Raw genomic sequence first — 20282 nt, 5'->3', positions numbered from 1 at the left:
TTGCGTGCAGGAATCAGCTGCTGCCCTGCATCCCACTCAGAGCATGCAGCACGGCCTCGCTGTCACACACATGAAACGTGAACCTATGAGAGCGAAGTGATGCCCTGCCACACACGCAGGCACACCTACCCCCCACCCCCCCAACTCTCTCTCTCCTCTAATCTCATCCTCCCATTTATAACCCCACCCCCCCCCATCCTGCTGCACTCACACCTAACTGTTACTGAAGTCGCACTGGGTGACCTAAAACTGCAGAGCTCTGCCTCCTCTCTGCTCACACCTCTAATTAAAGCGATAGTTCACAAAAATCATACTTACCGCATTTTATCCTTAACCTAAATAGAATCAGCCAGGATATGTTTGGTTTCTGCATTTTCAGCAGCTGAAGCTTCTTCAGTTTTGCACTCGAGCTATGAGGCTAATGGAAGCTTAAAGCCACCAGTTATCATCGTGCAAACTGTATGCCTTAGTCATCACATACTTCTCAAACTGATTATTATTATTAATTATTAACAAAGCTCAAATAGACCTGTTTGAATTATTAATCTCAGTTCTAATCCCTTTTGTCCATGTTTATAGATAACAGTGTCATACAGTGTCAGAAATGATGTAATCAAGTCTATGATATTAGTACAGTAGGGCTGAGCTATTTGGGGAAAACACTAAACTGCAGTTTTTTGGTAAATATTTCTGACTGCGATTTAAACTGCAATTATATATGCACCACTTTGCTAGTTAGCTGCGATTGTGTTGTCACAGCACATGCGTGTTTGGTTTGTTCTTATTGGTCTAACGCATCTACAGGCAGTTCACATACTTTTCCCTACTTATAATTTAAGACATTCTTAAAAACACAGGTAATAATCAAAATTACAACTCTTCTGATCCCAGAACTGCACTCTTTGGTATTTTGGTATAAAAACAATCTATCCTTTTTCTCTACTCAGTTTGAGGCGAGGGTCTGACAATTTAGGCATGGTACTTATTGGTAGCTATAAGATTCCATTATTTGTTAGCTGCATTAGCCTCTAGAGCAAAACTAAAGAAGCATACATCAGACACTAAACATGTCTTGGCTGATCATTTACATTTAGGCTAAGGGGAATACTGTGTTAATTTCCTGACCAAACTATCGCTTTAAAGCCACCGTAGAGGGGTGGGAGTGGCCAGAGCTCAGCCGATGGGTCACATAACCCAGCCCGGCTTTACGGACAGTGCCGCAGAGACATTCAGCGCTGCAGCTGTGTATTAGCAGCCTCTGCATGAGTGATGTGTTTGTACCATTAATATAAAAGTAGAACCAACGATGGATCAGTCTTGTAATATTATCTTCCTTTAATTCATCTGAATTGACCTGAAATGATTGCTCTTATTCTGTTGACAAAGCTCTGACTTGAATTGCAGTGTTTTCCTCTCATTTGGGAACTGCTCACGCTGAGTATGAGTGTGATACTCATCAGTGGATGTGATTGGTGAATTAATGAATAAATCATTGAGTGAAGCATCTAAACAAGCAGTGGTTCTGCAACCATTACACTAAGTGGCTGCAATTTGATTCTTTTTTTAATGAATCAAACAGAAGCAGTGAAATGCCAAGGAAACCATCATTCAATCACATGATTCCCAATGTTAGGAGAAGCGGGAGAACGTTGAAGTAAGGAAGGCGAGGCATGATTTTAGTGTTTAAAATACAACAAACAAAGACCGCTAGGAGTTTTCTGTACATCAAGTACAGTAACCTATAATTGTAAACCCTGTCCTGTCGCCCTCATAAGCAGCTGTCCCTTCAAGAGTAGACCACGGTGCATCCTGAAGACCATGAGCTCTCATCTCTCTTACTGTTAATCTGGTAAATTCCCAGAGGTCTAGATCAGTCCTGGCGTGGGTTATTTCAGCAGTTTAGGTACACTCATGGCAGTCATGGCTGTGATGGTTGGAACGGTGATGTCTCTGAAGACCGGTGTGGAGTTGCTGAAGGCAGAAGGCTTACTCTGGCTCAGCGTCTCAACGATCATCTGCCTCATATCACGAGTGGCATCGCCCCGAACAGCCAGCAAGGCCACGATGTGCTCTTCTCTACCGTGGGCACAGGAAGACAGAGAGATTGGCTTTAGTCACTCGACCATACACATACATATACATGCACTTATGGCTGTAAACTGTGCTGTATAATAGAGAGGCACTCAGACTGCAAAAGACTCAGCAAAAGTTTGAACATCTCTGTTAAATAACATGTTATGTTGATTTTCTATGTGAAAATAACTTAACACAACCTCTACAGAGAAACCTCTACAGAGATACAAAGATAAATATGCCATTTTACTGCAAATTTTAGTGCACAAATTCTATTTATTTGCTGAGTTTAAATACAACCTGAAATACTAAACGTGCCATAACTTTTGCACAGGCCACACTTTGTTTTATTTTTCTTCCAATATGTTAAATTCAACAAATAAAACAGTAATTGTACATTAATATGTGCAGAGTTCTGTTCTCTTTAGAGGGCATGAACATATTCACGTTATTTAATGATTAAGAAATGTAGGTTTGAAATATTTAACACTATACGTATACAGTGGTCCTATTCAGCATATCGAGTGTAGTGTCCATTTGTCCATTCACCTAATAAATATCTATAACTGTAACTACTATATGCCATACTTTTTACAGTAGCTTGTAATTTGATATGTGGTCTGTTCTATTGTTTAAACTTTTTAAACAAAGCTATCTTGGATCTGAGAAATGTGCTAAGTAAGTAAACAAACAAACAAAAGAACAAACAATCAAAATAAAATATTATAAAGCTAAAGCATGGGCACACTGCATGTTAATCTCATCTGGTTATTTATATTGAGAGAATGCAGCTACAGGTACAGTGGAACAAAACTCTGCCCAGAAATGTTCCACATATTTTATGCTTTTATTTGTACATTTTATTTGTAAATGCTTCCAGAAACAGGATGGACAAATAAATTTTATGTATAGTTGTTTAAAAAACAACATCATCCAGCCAACATATGGCCCTCAGTCAAAACTTGGTCACAAGTCACTTCTAAAAGAATGATGACACAACTACTGTTATGTAAACAAATGTAGGAGGAGTAAAGTGCAGGAGAATTACTATGTTGGAACAGTGACTACAGCATAATGCTGCATAACATTCATATTAGCTTCTCAAAGAAGTGCTTCAAGACCAAAACATTAAACCATCAATACTGATCTAACAGGAATACTGGTGATTGACTCACTGACTAGCCAATGAAGACTGGATCCTGCAGGAAGAGCAAGAAAACAGAAGAGAACTAACAGACAAGTTTGTCAGAGGGTCAACTGAGGGTGAACTGGCCTGCGCAAGATGACAAATTCAGGCTGACCTGATGTCCGGGTATTTGGAGACCAGTGTGGACACTTCCAAAAAGAGAAGAGTGGGATCGGTCAGCTTGAACACCTCCGCAATGGCACTTATGGAGCCACACAGCCAGTCTGTATCTTCTCCCTGAGAATTACAAATTTAGTTTTACTTATTACACTAAAGGAGAGGTGTGGGCAACATGATGAGTTGTTCACTGTTATCATGACAAATTCCATTACGCTTTTCTGAGTATATGATGGGTAACGCTTGTACGTCTAGAACACAGAACAGCTGAATCATATAAAAGATTCAGACCAATTAAAAGAGCCTGTAAACAACAAAAACAACAACCAGATCAGTGTATATTAACTGCACAAACTGCATAGTAACAGACGGCGTAAAGGCAGCCCCTAATGCTACCATTTTTATTTTTATTTATTCATTTTTAACAATTGTTTTTCCTCCTTGAATAGTTTATCATGTACACATACGTTTTCTAGCCTTGTAAATGTGGCATTTCTGCTTTTCTGGTGCATTTCGTCTGGTTTCATTGCAAACTTAAAAAAGAGGCACTTATAACCACTCCCAGTAACGTACTAACAGCCTAATTAACATGAACCAAATAACAAAATAAAGCACAAATTATAGGTAGTAAAGAAAACTACAGATGGCACCGATCCTACTAAGTATCAGTACTGAGCTGATATCAGAAGACGCTGCTGGATATCAGAGGGACACTTTTAGGTGCTCACCTTAAATAAGTGATTCAATTAAATAGCACATTTTAAGGCTTAGTACTTTTTAAAGAAGAAACACCAGATCAGAATCAGAGTCATAAAAGAAAAAGCAGTATTGGGTCATCTTTAAAAGAAATCGTGACTAAGAGTTAATGTACAATGTAAATCTTCTAGGGGTCAGACACAAATTAAAATTAACTCACAGCAGAGAGCTTCTTGAAGAGGAAGCTGAACTGCTCGGCTTCTTTGATCATTCTGTCCGCTCCCTCCTTCCTCTCCTCCGCATTTTTAAATGTGATGCGTTTCTGCATGATGGCCTTCAGGTACTCCACCACCACACGCCGATGAGCTTCAGTCGTCATCTCCTGCACACACACACACATACACACAGTTTTACTTTGCTTTACAATACTTTACAGCACTGATTTGCAAATTAGTCTCTCTTGTTGTGTTTTTGGAGCAGCTCTAACTAAAGCTACGTCTAAATTAGCCCCTATCTGCTAAATCCTAATAAAATAAAATAACATTAACTATGACTGTCTATAGCATGGTGGTGTCAGTACTTTATTGTATCATCTGGCATTACTGTAAACCATTTATTGTTTCAGAAACTGAAAATGCATAAGACACACTGAAATAATTTGAATAACACATACCATACAATCGTCATCTAAACTAAAAATAGCCTACAAATCTTTTGCCTGTCTTGTCTTTTATTACTAAACAATAACATAAATGTCTTACATACCTGATTATAAGGCTTCTTGATCTTGGCAAAGTCATTGAAGTAATCCTCCACCGTCACACAGATGGTGTCCACCGCATGACAACCTGTCAGCCACTTCCGTGTCAGCAGCTCGTTCAAATGATGCTGTTCAACAAGCAAGATTATCCTTTGAGTATAACTTTTGAGACTGACAATAAACGGTGGTCAGCAGAAATGTTCTGAAACGTTCCCTACCTCCAAATCTAGGAAGACTTCATCTAAGAGGAACTGGCAGCCCTCCTTAGCCACCTCATTCAAGGTCTTCTCTATTTGCGCGTCGTTTTGGGTGGGCTCTGTCGACTGTGAGTACTTCCGTTTCAGACTGTTTATGGACTCCCTAAAAGAAAGAATCTCTTGCATGTCACTCTGTGTATGAGAACAATTAGGCATGAACTCAACTCTGCCCAAGCCACTGACCCTTTTCAAAATTTAGAATAGTCCTGCCTCTCTTAGTTACTGTTGCCCTGTCTGTTGAATGCTCAGTACAGGCTACCTGGTACCTGTATCTGTACCTGTAAAGCATGTGCTAACAGATTACAACGTTCAGCAGTAAGTAAAATTTAGAAGAACACAGAGGAGTACATCTGAAACATTTTTCATTCAAAAATGAACTGGCTTTATAAGATGTTCAGTGCAAACATTTCTGTGCAAACCGCACCTTGTGTCATTGCTTGCTAAGATTTAACCCAACCAGTTGAAATCATGGTGACGGTTTATAAGGTGAAGGAGCTTCCTAAAGTTCTCAAAAACATTATTAAACAACACTCGAATGAAATGCGTGTCTAAAATTTGACAAGCATTCAGATAAATCAGAATTGCTTTGCAATAATGTACTCTGGTCACACTAAACAAAAATAGAACTCTTTGGCAATAATTCAGCTCCTCATGTTTGGAGACAGAAGTGTTGCGTGCATGATCCTAAGAACACACCAGTGAAGTACAGGGGTGGGAGCACCATGATATGGGGCTGCTTTTCTGCAAACAGTACTAGGGCACTGATGTGGGCAATATGGTGAAAATACAATGTTACGATATATCAAGAAATTTTCCTGACACATATCACAATATTTTTTTTCTGACATCTAAAGTGTTGTAACAAAAAAGAGCCAGTAGTGCCACATTTAAAAAAGTACTATTAAAAATGTTTGACATCCTGCATTGCAAGTCCAATTAGAAAGGACTAATTATGCTCCCTTTGTAATCAAACAAGCAGTTGTTCATGGTTCTTAAGGTACTGACGATAACCACGATATACTCAGAAGAGCACATTGTAATATACTGTGACAGTTTATCACAATAACAATAAATATTGTCATATTGCACAGCCCAAATGGGGCTTTACACATCATCGAAGGAAACATGAAAGAAGTGATATACTGGGACACATTGTGGGAAAATTTCTTATCAGCCAAGAAACTGAATCCGGGGAGAAGATGGATATTTCAACAAGAAAACAGCTTCAAATATACAGGAAAAATAACTTAAGACTGGTTTCTAAAAGTGCTTGAATGGCCTTGGCGATCTCCTGACATGAAATTCATCCACATTTATGGAAGCTATTGAAATTGCAAGTCCATCACAGGGACCCTTGTATCCTTGGGCAAGAGGAATGGGCCAAAACTGAACCACAGTGCTGTAAAAAGCTAGTTTCGTATTTCTCACTGTAGACATCTCAAAGCTGTAATAACCAACAAACGCTTTGCAACAAAATACCAACGTTATTAATTTGTGGTGTCTAATTACTGTCAAGTTAGTTCTATAAACATATCTTTGTTTATGTTCATGAATGCACACTTTTGCGTTAATATTTATATAATACAAAGTAAAAAGACAACGTGTAAATTTGAAGTGGATACATGGAATGGAACTATATTAAATAACAAAAACAAGTGTCTGAAAACTCCAGATGACAGCGCATGTTAGGCATCATATACATGCCTCAGCAGGTGTGAGGAGTTGTGCTGAAGTTTTCCCTTCATTTGATGGAGGAAAAAACGTTTATAAATGACTGTGATTGGCTGAGAGACATGTCAATCATAATTGCAAATTAATTTGCAAAACAGTCAACTGATCAGTAGGCAGTAACAATTGCAAAGGCATTTAATGAAACTTACTTGAAAGTCTGACAGTTATTAATGATAGCGATCATGTACTGAACGTAGCACTGTGGAAGCTGTCGGTCTTTCAAGTGCTCCTCCTTGTAGGCAATTGCTTCATCCCTGTACCTGAAACACACAAAGAGGCACAGGTCTTTATAAAATCCAATATTGCAATAAGCGTATTTTCCAAATACATCATGGTATAAGATGATGGTTTCAGTTATATACAAGTACTTTCCTAAAATCAGTTAACCCATGCTACAGGGTGCAGGTATGCAACGTAGATATATATAACTTACAAATCTGGCATGGCTTGTTTTGAGGGGAACTATTTTATTCTGTTATGCTTCACTTAAAATAACACCAAAGGGGGCCTTAAGCAGTACTGTAAATGTTAACCAGACACAAAAAATGTTTCCAAAACAAACAAAAAAAAATTATTTAGTTTTTATTTTGAATTATCTTTAAAATCTATTTGAGGCACACAGAAAATGACATACACTTAGCAAAGCCACAAAACTTAATAAACTGGGCCATGATTACTCCATTAGCTTTTAGGCAACATTTTAGAATTTAACAATGCTAACAATAAAAAAAAATGACAATCTATGACAATTTGACAATTTAATGACAAGTACTGAAAATTTGACAATTTGACATGAAGCATCCACAAAAAGTACAAATGAGGGTGTGTGTGTGCAGAAAAGGTAGAGAAACAGCAGTTCTGCTGTGATATGATCTTGTCCTACCTCACTAGGAATGAGGTCATCTGTTTTAGACAGAGTTTCAGCACCTGCTCTTTAAAAATCTCATTGATCTGAGCTGCCACTTGCAGGTTCTGCTCAAACATCTGAGAAAAAAAAAGAAGAAGGGAGGGACGGAGGGAGGGAGAAAGAGAGATTAACACAATATCTCCACAATAACAGTAATTGCTAAATTAATTTAGCAACAATCTCACTTTGCCTAGCAACAATTAACAATGACTGCCATCACTGGACCACTGATAAACAAAATAGGAAACAGCCTAATTTTCAGCGATCCAAAGTTCCTTTAATAATCCCTTTTAACAAATTTATTTATCAATTAATGCTTTTGAACAACAACCCAGAAGTGTTCAATCTGGATAAACTTTACATAGGCTAATGTGTTGTTTGTAGGCCGGCGTCGTAAACCTCAGCTGTCCTCACTGAAACAACACAAGTAACTCCAGTGTGCTAGATGAACAAAAGTGATAAAAGCAGAAAAATCTAGAAAAATCTACATCTGTTTATGGTGTGAGACAGGCTATGAGAAATGTGAAATTTGAATGTGATCTGGGCCCAGCAAATAGGCAAATAGTTTTAAAAGATTAGTTAAGAACCAGACCACACTCGATGTCACTGCGTGTTCTGTTAGGTGTCCACATACCTGGAAGACAATGGCAGGCAGGGTTGTCTGGTAGTAACCATCCTGATCTGCCTCTGGCTCCGTATCCTTCTGCCAGTCCTTCTTATCTGTTTCCAGAGCTTTCCTCAGCCAGCCCGTGATGTTAGACTATTAAAGCAGAGAATGTTTTGCACAGAGCTACATCTAAACACTTTCACATTAAACAGAGGGTACATTCTAAAGCAACTTTTTCATCGTTGGATCAAATGGTCCTGTGCACCGAGAGTACCTGTTCCAAGGTTTGGTACAGAACACTTGGCATGACTGTCTAACAGCCCTCAATGCAACAGAACTGTTTGGTGGGATGGAGTACTCTCTAAATTGGCTTATGTCACTTTGCCACACCTTTCCAATGTCATTTAAAAGACAGTTACAAAACAACAACAAAAAAATTTAATTCCAAATCTTCCACCCTCGGCATGTCATAGCCCTCCTGATTTAGCAACACATAACTAATATCAACACAAGTACTAGACCTATAGCCACCAGAAGTATGCAGTGGTGTGTAATAGTTATGCATGAGTATGTGCGAGTATGTCAGCAGACACTTTGTAAATTTCTGTGCACCATGGTCAGGCATGTTAGCTGATTTGCAGGTCCAGTGGTATAGTTTAGCCTTTAAGCTTGAAGTATACTTTAAACAACAAAAGAACAAAACAAAATCAAACAACTGCTAAACACGCTGTTGTAAATCTACTTTAAAATCTCGGCAAGTAAATCAGCATTACTAGAAGTCCACTTCACGTCCCTGGGACCATTCGCAGTCAGGGGGATGTCTTAGAATGAATGATGTAGTGATTAAGATCAATCACACACAGGGTGAGATCTCAGATAAATGTGATTAGGACCAATCACAGTCAGGGGGAGATCTTAGAACAAATGACACAGTGATTAGGAGGTCTGTTCACCAAGCTGCACACACTGCACCAAATTAACTCAAACCACTGCAATGTTTTACAGAGCAAATACGATTCAAGTCTGATGATATCTATGAAGTAGACACTTGCCATTTAACGGTAGCTTAATTCCAACAACACAGTAGTAGCTGCTTTACAGAGGAAATTTTGTAAAAACATCTGATTGAGTATTGGACTGAGAGTCGACAGTGAGAGTATGTGTGTATATCAGACTGTGTACTCACAGTGAATGTCTGCATGTATTTGCCAAGTAGAACGTCCACCATTTCTTGAGGCAGCAAAGGCTCTAACTGCTTCACGTCACACTCAGGATACAGGTCTGGATGGCCCATCATCTCCACGCTGAAACACAAACGTACACACACATACATATGTGAAAGTGCACCACAGGTATACTGTAATTATTAGGAATGCACTGAAATTTTGGCCACCAAAATGGTCAAAAACAACATTTTTAGTTTTTTTTGGCTGAAAAAGTTTAAATAATTTAAGAAGTTTCAATAGGCCTTCAATAAACTTTCAAAATCTAAGACTTAACAAATCATTTCATTGGTAATGAAAATGAAAAATAGTCCCTTAAAAATGCTCTTCTCTTTGTATTCCACAAAGCTGACAGCTTCATGCTTGCCAGCTTCTTATTAAGATTTCTAAGTTCCACCTTAAATGGTACAGCAGTTACATTGTGGCACCCAAACTTCTGCCTCGTTCAATTTCCTATGCCAGTCTTCACTGATTCGTTCAAACAGTTTGAGCAGCAGCAGATCACTGAAAATGTTTCCTCTGTGGAACTATTTCACAGCTAATAAAGCTGCTACACAATAATGAACATGTACTATAATTACAGTTAAGAGCACTAAAACTTCTCCCCTTTTAACCAGTAGAACATGCTGGTCAAGGAGTCTTGAGCATTCACCATCCCAATCCCTGACTGGGACTGTGCACCCCTGCTCTAGGGGCTGCATAATATATAGTTTGTTAACAGTTATCACAATACTGGCACCTGCAATACAGATAATGCAAAAATATATACGCATAAACTGTTCTCTAAGCTATTGGTGTGTCTGAAAAGTCTGCTGCACCACCATGTGGCACACAAACAGGCAGATTTCCTCATATTTACTACAATTCTTCAGTTATGTGGTTAACTCCGGGGATCTTAATCAAATTCTTTATGAAATATACTCGTTATTAGCATTCTCGTAATCTTGGGAGTTCACACACAACTGTCGACATTAGTTTTCGAAAAAAAAAAAAAAATTCATTTTATATCTTTAAATGTTCTGAGTTGTACACTTCAGGTAAGACCAAACTAGGAATGTGGAATCGGCCAACATCAGAATGGGCAGGTTTTTGCTCAACACAAAACACACCAGCCAATTTAATACTTTTATGTTGGCTGCTCTGTGTTGCAATTTTATAACGTAAATAGTGTGAGGCACACTTGCAGTGTATTTATACGCTGCTGCTAGACCTAAACCAACTTGACAAAGCATAATTACCCATGTGCCAGTGTGCTACATAGCCAACTGCCTATTACTCTTGATGTAGCAATTCATTTGATTCATGTCGCAAGTTTGATTAAACCCCACACAGTCTGTGCTTCGGATGGAAAAAAAGGATAATAAAAATTGGAATAAAAATCAGCCAAATGCAAATTTGGTTGAAAAGAAAAAGAAAAAAAAGTCAATCATAAAATTTCATAATTAGCGCATTCCTAGACAAAACATAGCAGCTTGATTTGGGCCACAGACACTTACTTGTGAAAAAAAAAAAAGCATTTTTATTGACATGGCAATTCGCACTGCAATAAAGTACAGTGCTGATTCATCTATAGATGATACTTCAATGAATCGACTAATTAAACCATTATGCCATCTGTTGGTTCCATCAAATCCAATGTGCTTTTTTAGTCAGTCTGAGACAAAGACTAAAAACTGGCATGGAGAGTAAAAATGGCGACGAAGTTATAATGGCAACGAAGTTTCAGCTCAGAGCTCTGAGCATTTAAAACGAACAATAAATTACAGTAGTAACCATGAGCTCTGATTGGTCAGCCTGATTTTTAACATGTTCGCAACTCTGTTTATTTATTTAAGGTATAAAAAAATTATTTCTTTAAAAAGTGACTTATGGTGATGCAGGTTTGTGGTGACAGTAGCTATTACTGCTACTGTACTGTACTGTAACTGTATTACGGAAATTTAAACCTTCTGCACATAGAAGACCAGGGTTCACACCCAGCACAGGGAAGCACTCACTTGTCTTCTAAAAGCTTTGTTCCAACAGTCAAATTACCCTGCTCCATTCTGTCACTATTGCAGTTCTTAATTGCGTTTTCTTAGAATTTCAAATCGTGATAACAATAAAAATACGATTTAGCAGTCCCAATTACAGACGATTACAGAGTCCTTAGGTTTTTAGGTAAGGCTGTGTTTACATTTGTAGTTCGGTTCCCTTGGTCTGAGCCTACACAGAAGATAACATGTTGTATTTTAGTTCACTTAGAATTCACACTGACATAACTGACACTGAACCAAAAAAATGTATGATCTATATTTGGTGACAATAACTGAAATAATGTCCGACAAACTTTCTGAATAAAGCTGTGTTCTGCATGTACTATGCTGTAACTTCGCTGTAACTTATGGACCTCTGTGATATTCTATAGCAAGAAAAAGTGAGAGGTCACACATTTGGTCACACTGTGGTTTTCCCATGGGAATGATGGGAAATCACTGTTACACACAGTCTTGAGTGGCTTACTGCTTTTGTAGAACAGCAAAAACTTAGCACATTAAGATCATGTGTAATGTATAAGTAATATAATGGATGCGTTCAGTCATTTGTGTCTATGTATTTTCTAGTGCTTTAAACACACCTGACCCTCATTTTAAAACTGAAACTATCCACTCTATAATTATCAATTCAGAGCTCAAAAAGAGATGATAATTCATTATTTGCATAAACCAAAGAAGGTATATAGAGAGGAGACAATGGTTCATTCTATGTTTGGTCCCTTCAGATGTCTCTGATTTGTTTTGCATTCATATTTCAAACAAACTGCACCAGAGTTTGTCTGGAAGCAGACAGAGTCCAACCTCCTCAGGTGCTCTCGGTCCACTTATTTGGGGGCACACCAAGGTTCAAATGGCAACGTTCTCACTTGTTCTAAAAAACTGCACTAACACAGCAATCGCACCAGGGTTCATTTCAATTGAACTAAACCTGCTAAGTGTGAATTATGCCCTAAATGTATTATCGACACATAATCGTCATCTTTGACTAATCATCTTTGTTGCCTAAATGTTGCAAACGCTTCTTTCTTAATGCTACATCTCAAGTGCCAAAATTCGACTGAGTCCAACTAACCTTTTGTATGTGTTGAGAACCCAGGTGAGCAGAGATACAATCTCATTGGCCTCCAGGTCCTCTGCAGCCAGCTCCTGAACACGTGCTGACAGTGCCCGGTGGTAGAGGTCAAAGAACAGCTGGAAGGTGTTGTAGTGTGGAGGGAAGCACTGGACCATTAGGTTCTTCACCACGATCAGGTCATCCAGCACGTACTTGCGCGTGATCTCCAGTAGCCGTACCAGCCACATCTTGTCCGAGTCCCGCGTCTCAGACTGAGTGCTCTCGATGCGGGCACTCACCGTGCCCTCCAGCACCTGGTTCATGCGGCTCTTCCATCCTTTGGGTCGGCCCGGCGGGATGAAGCCTGTCTGCTTTTTGCGGTCCAGCATGCGCCGGTCAATCTTCTCCTCACGCTCGATGATGCGCACCACGGACACCAGCATGGTGGGGTCGCGGCGTACCGTGACCAGAGCCCGCTGCAGCACCATCCACAGCTGCTTGGCCAGTTCGTCAGACAAGCCCTGCACCTGGCCGAAATAGGCGCGGATTAGGTTCATGTCGTGAGTGTTCTTGCTGTCCATGCGGTACTGTTCGTACATCAGGTCATCACGGGAGCACTCCAAGTCGATCAGCTTACGGTGGGCCTGCAGGAGCTCACCCTGTTCAATTAGATCGTGGGTTTCATGCACAATCTCTGGCACTGTTAGGGAAGAGAGGGTGAGAATGCAGAAACTGAGTAATAAGAAAGCAACAACAACTAGCTCCAAAATGGCAACTTGTCAGGAGAAGGCAAAAAACATTTTACTTTTAATCCAGCTCTCAGAGATCTACCTTCTTGCTGACCTTTACTTTAATCCTAACTGACCCCATCTTATTTAATTATTGTCTTCGAAAGCCCTTGGTTAGCTTAATAAGGTCTGTTAGATTTAGGATGGAGATGAAACCTGCAGGAAGGAGCAGGGCTGATGACCACTGATCGAGTCTGTATTCAGACTGACTGGTCAAGAGAGGAAAAACCACTGAAGAAACCAAGCTAGTCTATTTGGAAGCATGGCACAGAAATTTGCACAATCTCAGCTTTAGCACAGCAGATAACAGTCCTTCAGTCCTAACACAGTTTCGTAGTTCTAATTCTAGAATTAACCAAAAAAGTCACTTATTTTTAGAATTTTAAGTGTACTTGCCCTGGTCCTATCAGTGGGCATATTTATAGAGCTGTGCGTGCTTACTTTCAAAATCTTGACATAATGTAGGCGTATTAGGCACAACCGCGGCATAAATCATGACCTGTTTTACTCCCGATATAGTAATCTGACAGGCCGACATTCTAGAAGACCAATAGAGAACTTGGTCCCTGCTAATCATGTACAGTTTTGAAAACTAGTGAAACTTTCTTTCATGTAAGGCAGACAGACATACAGAGCTCTTCAAAGTGCTCAACTGGTGCAAGGTTTCACCTGAGAAAATGTTTTTGAGATTTTCCACGGCAGAGGCCAGCTGGCTGTGCTGGACCACAGCATCCTTCACGTCCTTCAGGTTCTCGATGGTGTTGATGCTCTGCCTCCAGTCCTTACTGACATCGGCCAGTGAGTTCTGGATGTCCTTCACATCACACAAGGCGTTGTGCAGCTGAGTGAGGCCTGTTCGTACTCCATCCAGCTGGGACTGGATAGCGGCCTGTGAGAAGAACAGAACAACGATCTCAACATATGGCATCCCATTTTAGTCGTACTCCACTTCAGATACACTTATGCTGTTTGTATGATTTCCTGTACCAAAAACAGTCCTAATTAATGTTTACATGCAAACATGTCGTTATCCCTTAGAAAGAAACAGCCAGTTTTTGTTACTGTGCCTTTAAGACTGATATATGTCAATAAGCTCTGTTCCAACTGGCTGTGCTGTTTTGCAGTCCAGGCTGAAACACTCAACTTCAGTTATAACTTCAGCGTGAATTGGAAGGGCTAAACTGCTGTAGGCTGAATAGGAGGACATATGCAAATGATTTGATTTTTCATGACATCACAGAAATAATAAAAGTATGAACGGTCTGATTTTGCAGCTTAGTTTCCATACACAGACTGTGTGGACAGGGGAGTGAACAATATATTTGGAAACGCAAATATCCTTACTTTAAGTCTGGCCTCTACAGATGCTTTCTTCCGTGCCTCTCTTCGTCTGTACTGCTCAACTTTGTCCAGCTGATCTGACCGCTGCAGCATCCCAGCCACCCTCTGCACTGCCGTTTCAACGGCCTCTCTGTTTGTCTCCTCCATGACAGCAACCTGCACATAAAGACAACCCAGCAAAGATGGGTGACGGACTGGAGTTAAAGGTCCGAAGATTGACAATCTTAAAAGACAAGCCTCCATCTCCAACTCCATCTCCATCAGCCTCGTAGTTCCATTTGAAATCAAAAACAGTTGTTTAAACTGATACAGAAACACTGGGGAAATATTTATGTGACAAGTTCACATCATGGAAGCTATTGTTCACAAATTAAAAAAAAACCACATACAGCTGAAAGCAGTACAATAATAGATTAAACCACCCATTATTAAAACATTATTGCACTGGTATTACTACTACTGATTAACAGAGAGGTGTCACTTTTTCACTGTCTCACTGAATAAATCTCCTGGATTATAATGATAATAAATAAAACAATCAATAATACATGGAAAATGTAGAAGGTAACTCAGATATGTATATATGCTTCTGGGAAGGTTTCACACTACTTCAAGGATTTGGGTGTATTCAGCCACAAGAGCATTAGTGAGGTCCGATACTAACTGATCCCAAAGGTACTGGACGGTACCTTGTCATTCCAGAGAACACAGTTCCACTGTTCCACAGCCCAACGCTGGGCCTTCTCTCTACCTGACGCTTGGCATTGCCCATGACGACCTTAGGCTCCCGTACGGCTCCTCCAGAGCATCCCACTCTATTGTAAACCCTTTTCTATGGAGATTATACAAGCTATGTGCACAACTGAACACCCATTAACAATGCATGCCCCTTATAGTACCTGAAATCACTAATTAGAAGGGGTATCTGAATACTTTTGGACATATAGTGCTGGGATCAGGCCTAAATCCCCCACTAAATGGAACCCAAGCAGCTCTCTCTAATGGGACCGTGGCTAAAGAGAACGAGGCTCCACTACGGAGACTCGATTTTAGTGACATTCTAAAACATTTAACATGGTTTAATGTACTAAAATAACAACCTAGGAACACCAAACCTCTCTCACTGACTACTGGTCGTAAGTTCTGTCTACTGCTGAAAGGACGAACATGTGATACAAAAAGCAAGCAACAGTTTTATGAATTAAAAATATACAATGGGTTTGTTATTAGTTACGGTTACATCTTTTTGGATCACAAGTTCATTCTTTCAGTAGAGAGAACTTAGAGCCAGTAGTAAGTAGAGCGGCAATATGACTATATTTATTGTTACTGTAACAAAATGCATCACAATATGCCACAACTTGCTTTTCTGTACATATCGTGGATATCGCCAGTACTTAAAAAACACAACTGCATGTTTGATTACAAGGACAGCACAACCAGTCCTGTTTAAGTGGACTTAGTGCAGCACAGTGTGCAAAATACTGAATACAAATATCAGAATTCAGTTTTTGATGGTGTTTTTAAGCTGTGGGCTTACTTTGTCTGTTGTAACTTATTAGATGTCAGAAAAAAAATATCGTAACATGTCGTGTATCGTAAAATGCTTCTGTAGTTATATATATATATGCATACCGTGATATGACGTTTTGCCATATCGCCCACCTCTAGTAAGTGGTAAGTGAGAGAGGTTTGGTGGTCCTAGGTTAACTGTTTTAGTACATTAAGCCGTGTTAAGCTTTTTCAGGTTAAGCGTTTTAGAATGTCCCTCGATTTTAGAGAACAGATGTAAGTTATAGCATAAAACATCAAGCACTGGAAATGTTGAGTCTATATTTCAGTAGCAGTTTTATCGATGTCCACCCCACATCTAGACTGACGGAGGCTAAACCTCGTATGAAAGGTCGGTAGTGGCTAAATTAGTTAGGTGTTAAGCCAGTTCGCTCCTGGAAAGGAATGACCACCTTACTGCCGTCTCTGGATTCAAGATATTAAGAGATTTACAGCTGGTTTGACCTCCAAAGAGCTACACCCACAAACCAAAACAAACTGGACTTGGCTCCGCTACGGAAATGAGCACCACAGCTAAGCAAAGACCAGCACTAACGGTAGCAGCGGGCAGTTAGCTAGCTGGCTAACATTAGCACAGAAAAGCGGCACTCTTCCTCTGACACCCATTTATTTCACGAATTTGTGGTGAGGCGAGATGAGAAGCGAGTGAGAAGTGCTTTACCCAGGCACGGTTATGTCCTAAAGACTCGGCGTCGCTGTTTTCTGTGTTAATTTCATTTCATTGTTCGCGATATTTTTCCCTCGGCTTCAGCTCTGAATCTTCCTGGTTGCTGCACCGCCCAACAACGTCTGTACGCGCATCAGCGCGGTCACGGCTGCGCCGGTTTTGCGCAAATATACGGCGTATGGTCATTTAGACTTTTTTAAAAAATATATTGTTTCGCTTTATTTATGTATCTACTTATTTATTTACTCATATACACCGGTCAGCGGTAACATTAAAATCACATCATTGTATCTACACTCTTTGTCCACTTTATCTGACCCACTTACCATATAGGATAATTCTGTAGTTCTACAATTACAGAAAGCGGTCCATCTGTTTCTCTGCGTACTTTTGTTACCCCATTTCACCCTGTTCTTCAATGTTCAGGACCCCCACAGGACCACCACAGAGCAGGTATTATTTGGGTGGTGGATCATTCTCAGCACTGCAGTAACACTGACGTGGTGGTGGCATGTTAGTGTGTGTTGCGCTGGTGCGAGTGGATCAGACACAGCAGTGTCTATGATTGTAGAACTACAAGGTGTTTCTGTATAGTAAGTGGAGCTGATAAAATGGACAATGAGCGTAGCTACAAGGAGGTGGTTTTAATGTTATGGCCGATTGGTGTAGACATGCTCGCTTCCTTCAATATATAATTAATATATAATATTAAAGAATCCCCAAGCACAAAACCTTCTCAAAACTATTTCTCAGGCATCAGGCAGTGTATTCGTAACCATTTCATGTAATAACGTTCTGTGAAGGAACTTTTAGAAGCATTAAATCCTACAGATGTCTGGTTCTTATCACCACTACTTTGAATAATTCTGATGTTTTTCTAGAATTGAGCATTTCACATAAAACCACTCTGAACGACTGTTTGCCTCTTAACCGTTTAATTAGAAAATTTGCAGAAACTTTGAAAAATTGGTGGAATTCTCCTTCAAATGTATAGCTACTTTTGAGCCTTTGAACCTGTATTTATGACTACTAAAATAACAACCAAAAAAACCCTGTTACTTCTGTTACAGTGATTATCAGTTGAGTGTTTCATATTTCAGTATTTGTCAATCAAATGTGTTTTGATAAGTACACTTTTCAATCCTGCATTAAATGTGTCCTTATTTATTTAATGTATGTTATCTTTGATGTAGAGGAAAAGTGTACAATTACTAAAATCTAACACTAATACTACAGACTAAGAAAATACATTATATCAAATCTGTCATGATTGCATAAATAACAGATAAAAAATAACAGTAAAAAATTTATAACGACATGCATAATCACATCTTGAAATAAGATACTTTCCCAGGGGCAATGAAATATTTTACTTCATACATTTCAAAAATACAAACACAAAAAATACAAGTTTCAGTGATTGCTGCTCAGCAGCTAAATTGTGTACAAAAGCGTATGTGAACCATATTCAAAATATACTGCAAAATGAGCTCATTGAAATCATTAAAGATAATGCATACAATACAATTCATTTACACTGCAAAATGACAGACTTGACAAAAGGTAATTAACAGTCTACAGGTAAACAACACAGATGGACCACAAAAGTGTGCCTGTAAACCCAACAATATTTGTAATGAAAATGTTATAGCTGCAAAATACTGTTTTATGTTGATATATTTCCTTTCTGAACCTTATCATACTAAAAGGTACTTTGACTAACACTGAGAAGTGTAAAAACACAGCGTATATATAAAACAGCAAGTCAAACCTGTGCCAGCTAATTTCTCAGAACACAGTGCATAATTCTCAAACAATAAAAAACATATAATCAAACACAAAACTGGTAAAAGAACCCCTTTCAAACTCTCATTACTAATACTTTGTTCAGGAGTAAAACCTTTCTATTCAAAATAAGTCTTCTAAAAAACCCCAAACCAAATCTATCAACCCCAGTGACTGACACTGTATTACCTTTAATTAACACACCAAGAGAAAGGGGCTCATATTAAACACAAAATGTAATTATGCATAACTTATTTTTAAAACAAGTGTGATTAAGACCAAGTACCATTTATTAAGTAAATAATTTCGTTTTTTCTGCATGTTACATTGGCATTTCATCAAAACAATACAATTTATTTTTCCTTTTTGTGGCCTATAAAGGTTCTTTGCAACACAATCTAAAGTCCCAAACCCATCAGGTTAACAAAGGGGTTCATATCACACTATTACAAACATTACATACATACATACATTTAAAATTCTACTTACACATTATTAAAAAAGTGCCAAAATATAGAACTACCCCTTAAAACAAGGGTTACCACAACACCTGCCTCTGGAAAGGGATAAACCTGAGCATTTAAAGGAATGCTCTAAAGTTTTTCAACTTTATCTCTAGGATATAAAACTTATGATAGAAGTCAATGGGCACTGGCTGAACGCTGTCAGTAGTAAATTGTATCACTCATGATACTTATGTTTGACAGGTTGATAAAACTTAATAAAAACAGTTGAATTATTTTCACCTAGAAAATCAAAATCAATCAAACCTTTGCATATGACTGTATATACACACACACACATTACAGGTGCGACAAAATAATGCATTGTGTCGTATCATTAAACATGAACCCAATACAGCTATTGAACAGTACATTAAACAGACCAGAGGAAATAAAGTACTTAGTTTAATACTGATTATTTTCAATGAAGTATAATAAAAATGAAACAAACAAGCCCACAGCAGCATACAGCGGCATCCAGGATAGAACCACCCGGCCAATGAACAGTTTCTACCCACAGGCTGTCAGGCTTCTGAACAAGCTGTGAAGCTATGAGTCCTTCTGCATTACCATTTCACTTTGTCACTTTGTTAGTATTATTTGTTATATCATATCACGGCTACGGACAATATCACTAAATCACTTTAAAATATGTATATATTGTCTCTTCTCAGATTATCCTTTGTTTAATATATGTAGATTAGTAAAGTTTTCTTACATACGTCCCTCTTGTCTCTGTATATTTTCTGTATATTTGTTATATTTCAGTTATTTACTATTTTTTTGTTTTTGCTTTGTTTTGTTTGCACTATTTTAGTATGTATATAATGATGCCCTGCTGTAGAGTGATTACAATGCATAAATGTCCTGATATGTTGTGCAAATGACAAATGAAACCTGAACAATGAGGGCACACCCTCCCTCCTCTGAAAATACTGCTTCCTTTTTAGCTCAGAATTGAGAACAGGGAGGAAAATCA

The 20282-nt window shown here is 38.8% G+C and overlaps 1 protein-coding gene across 1 annotated transcript; it reads right to left on the bottom strand.

Moving 5' to 3' along the window:
• Positions 1 to 1311: 1311 nt before the first annotated feature.
• On the bottom strand, positions 1312 to 17122 carry exoc3 (exocyst complex component 3). The gene is made up of 13 exons (XM_036556250.1): positions 17010 to 17122; positions 14780 to 14932; positions 14105 to 14324; positions 12666 to 13347; positions 9521 to 9638; positions 8362 to 8487; positions 7704 to 7804; positions 6970 to 7080; positions 5051 to 5192; positions 4838 to 4960; positions 4293 to 4454; positions 3375 to 3496; positions 1312 to 2076 (listed from the first exon to the last, which is right to left on the bottom strand). The coding sequence occupies exons 2-13, from the start codon at positions 14921 to 14923 to the stop codon at positions 1887 to 1889; spliced, it is 2241 nt and encodes a 746-aa protein (XP_036412143.1). The 5' UTR covers positions 14924 to 14932; positions 17010 to 17122; the 3' UTR covers positions 1312 to 1886.
• Between the last annotated feature and the right edge of the window lie 3160 nt (positions 17123 to 20282).

The sequence above is a fragment of the Colossoma macropomum genome, unplaced genomic scaffold (assembly GCF_904425465.1).
Source record: "Colossoma macropomum unplaced genomic scaffold, Colossoma_macropomum, whole genome shotgun sequence".
Lineage (NCBI taxonomy): Eukaryota > Metazoa > Chordata > Actinopteri > Characiformes > Serrasalmidae > Colossoma > Colossoma macropomum.
The sequence above is the reverse complement of the archived record's forward strand: the minus strand, read 5'-3'. Positions and strand labels throughout refer to the sequence as shown.

Coding starts and splice junctions, on each gene's coding strand:
- exoc3 (XM_036556250.1), bottom strand. CDS start 14,923: ATGGAGGAGACAAACAGAGAGGCCGTTGAAACGGCAGTGCAGAGGGTG. Junction 4,961..5,050: donor AAGTCTTCCTAGATTTGGAG/GTAGGGAACGTT, acceptor CTTGTTGAACAG/CATCATTTGAACGAGCTGCT. Junction 4,455..4,837: donor TCAAGAAGCCTTATAATCAG/GTATGTAAGACA, acceptor GTGTGTGTGCAG/GAGATGACGACTGAAGCTCA.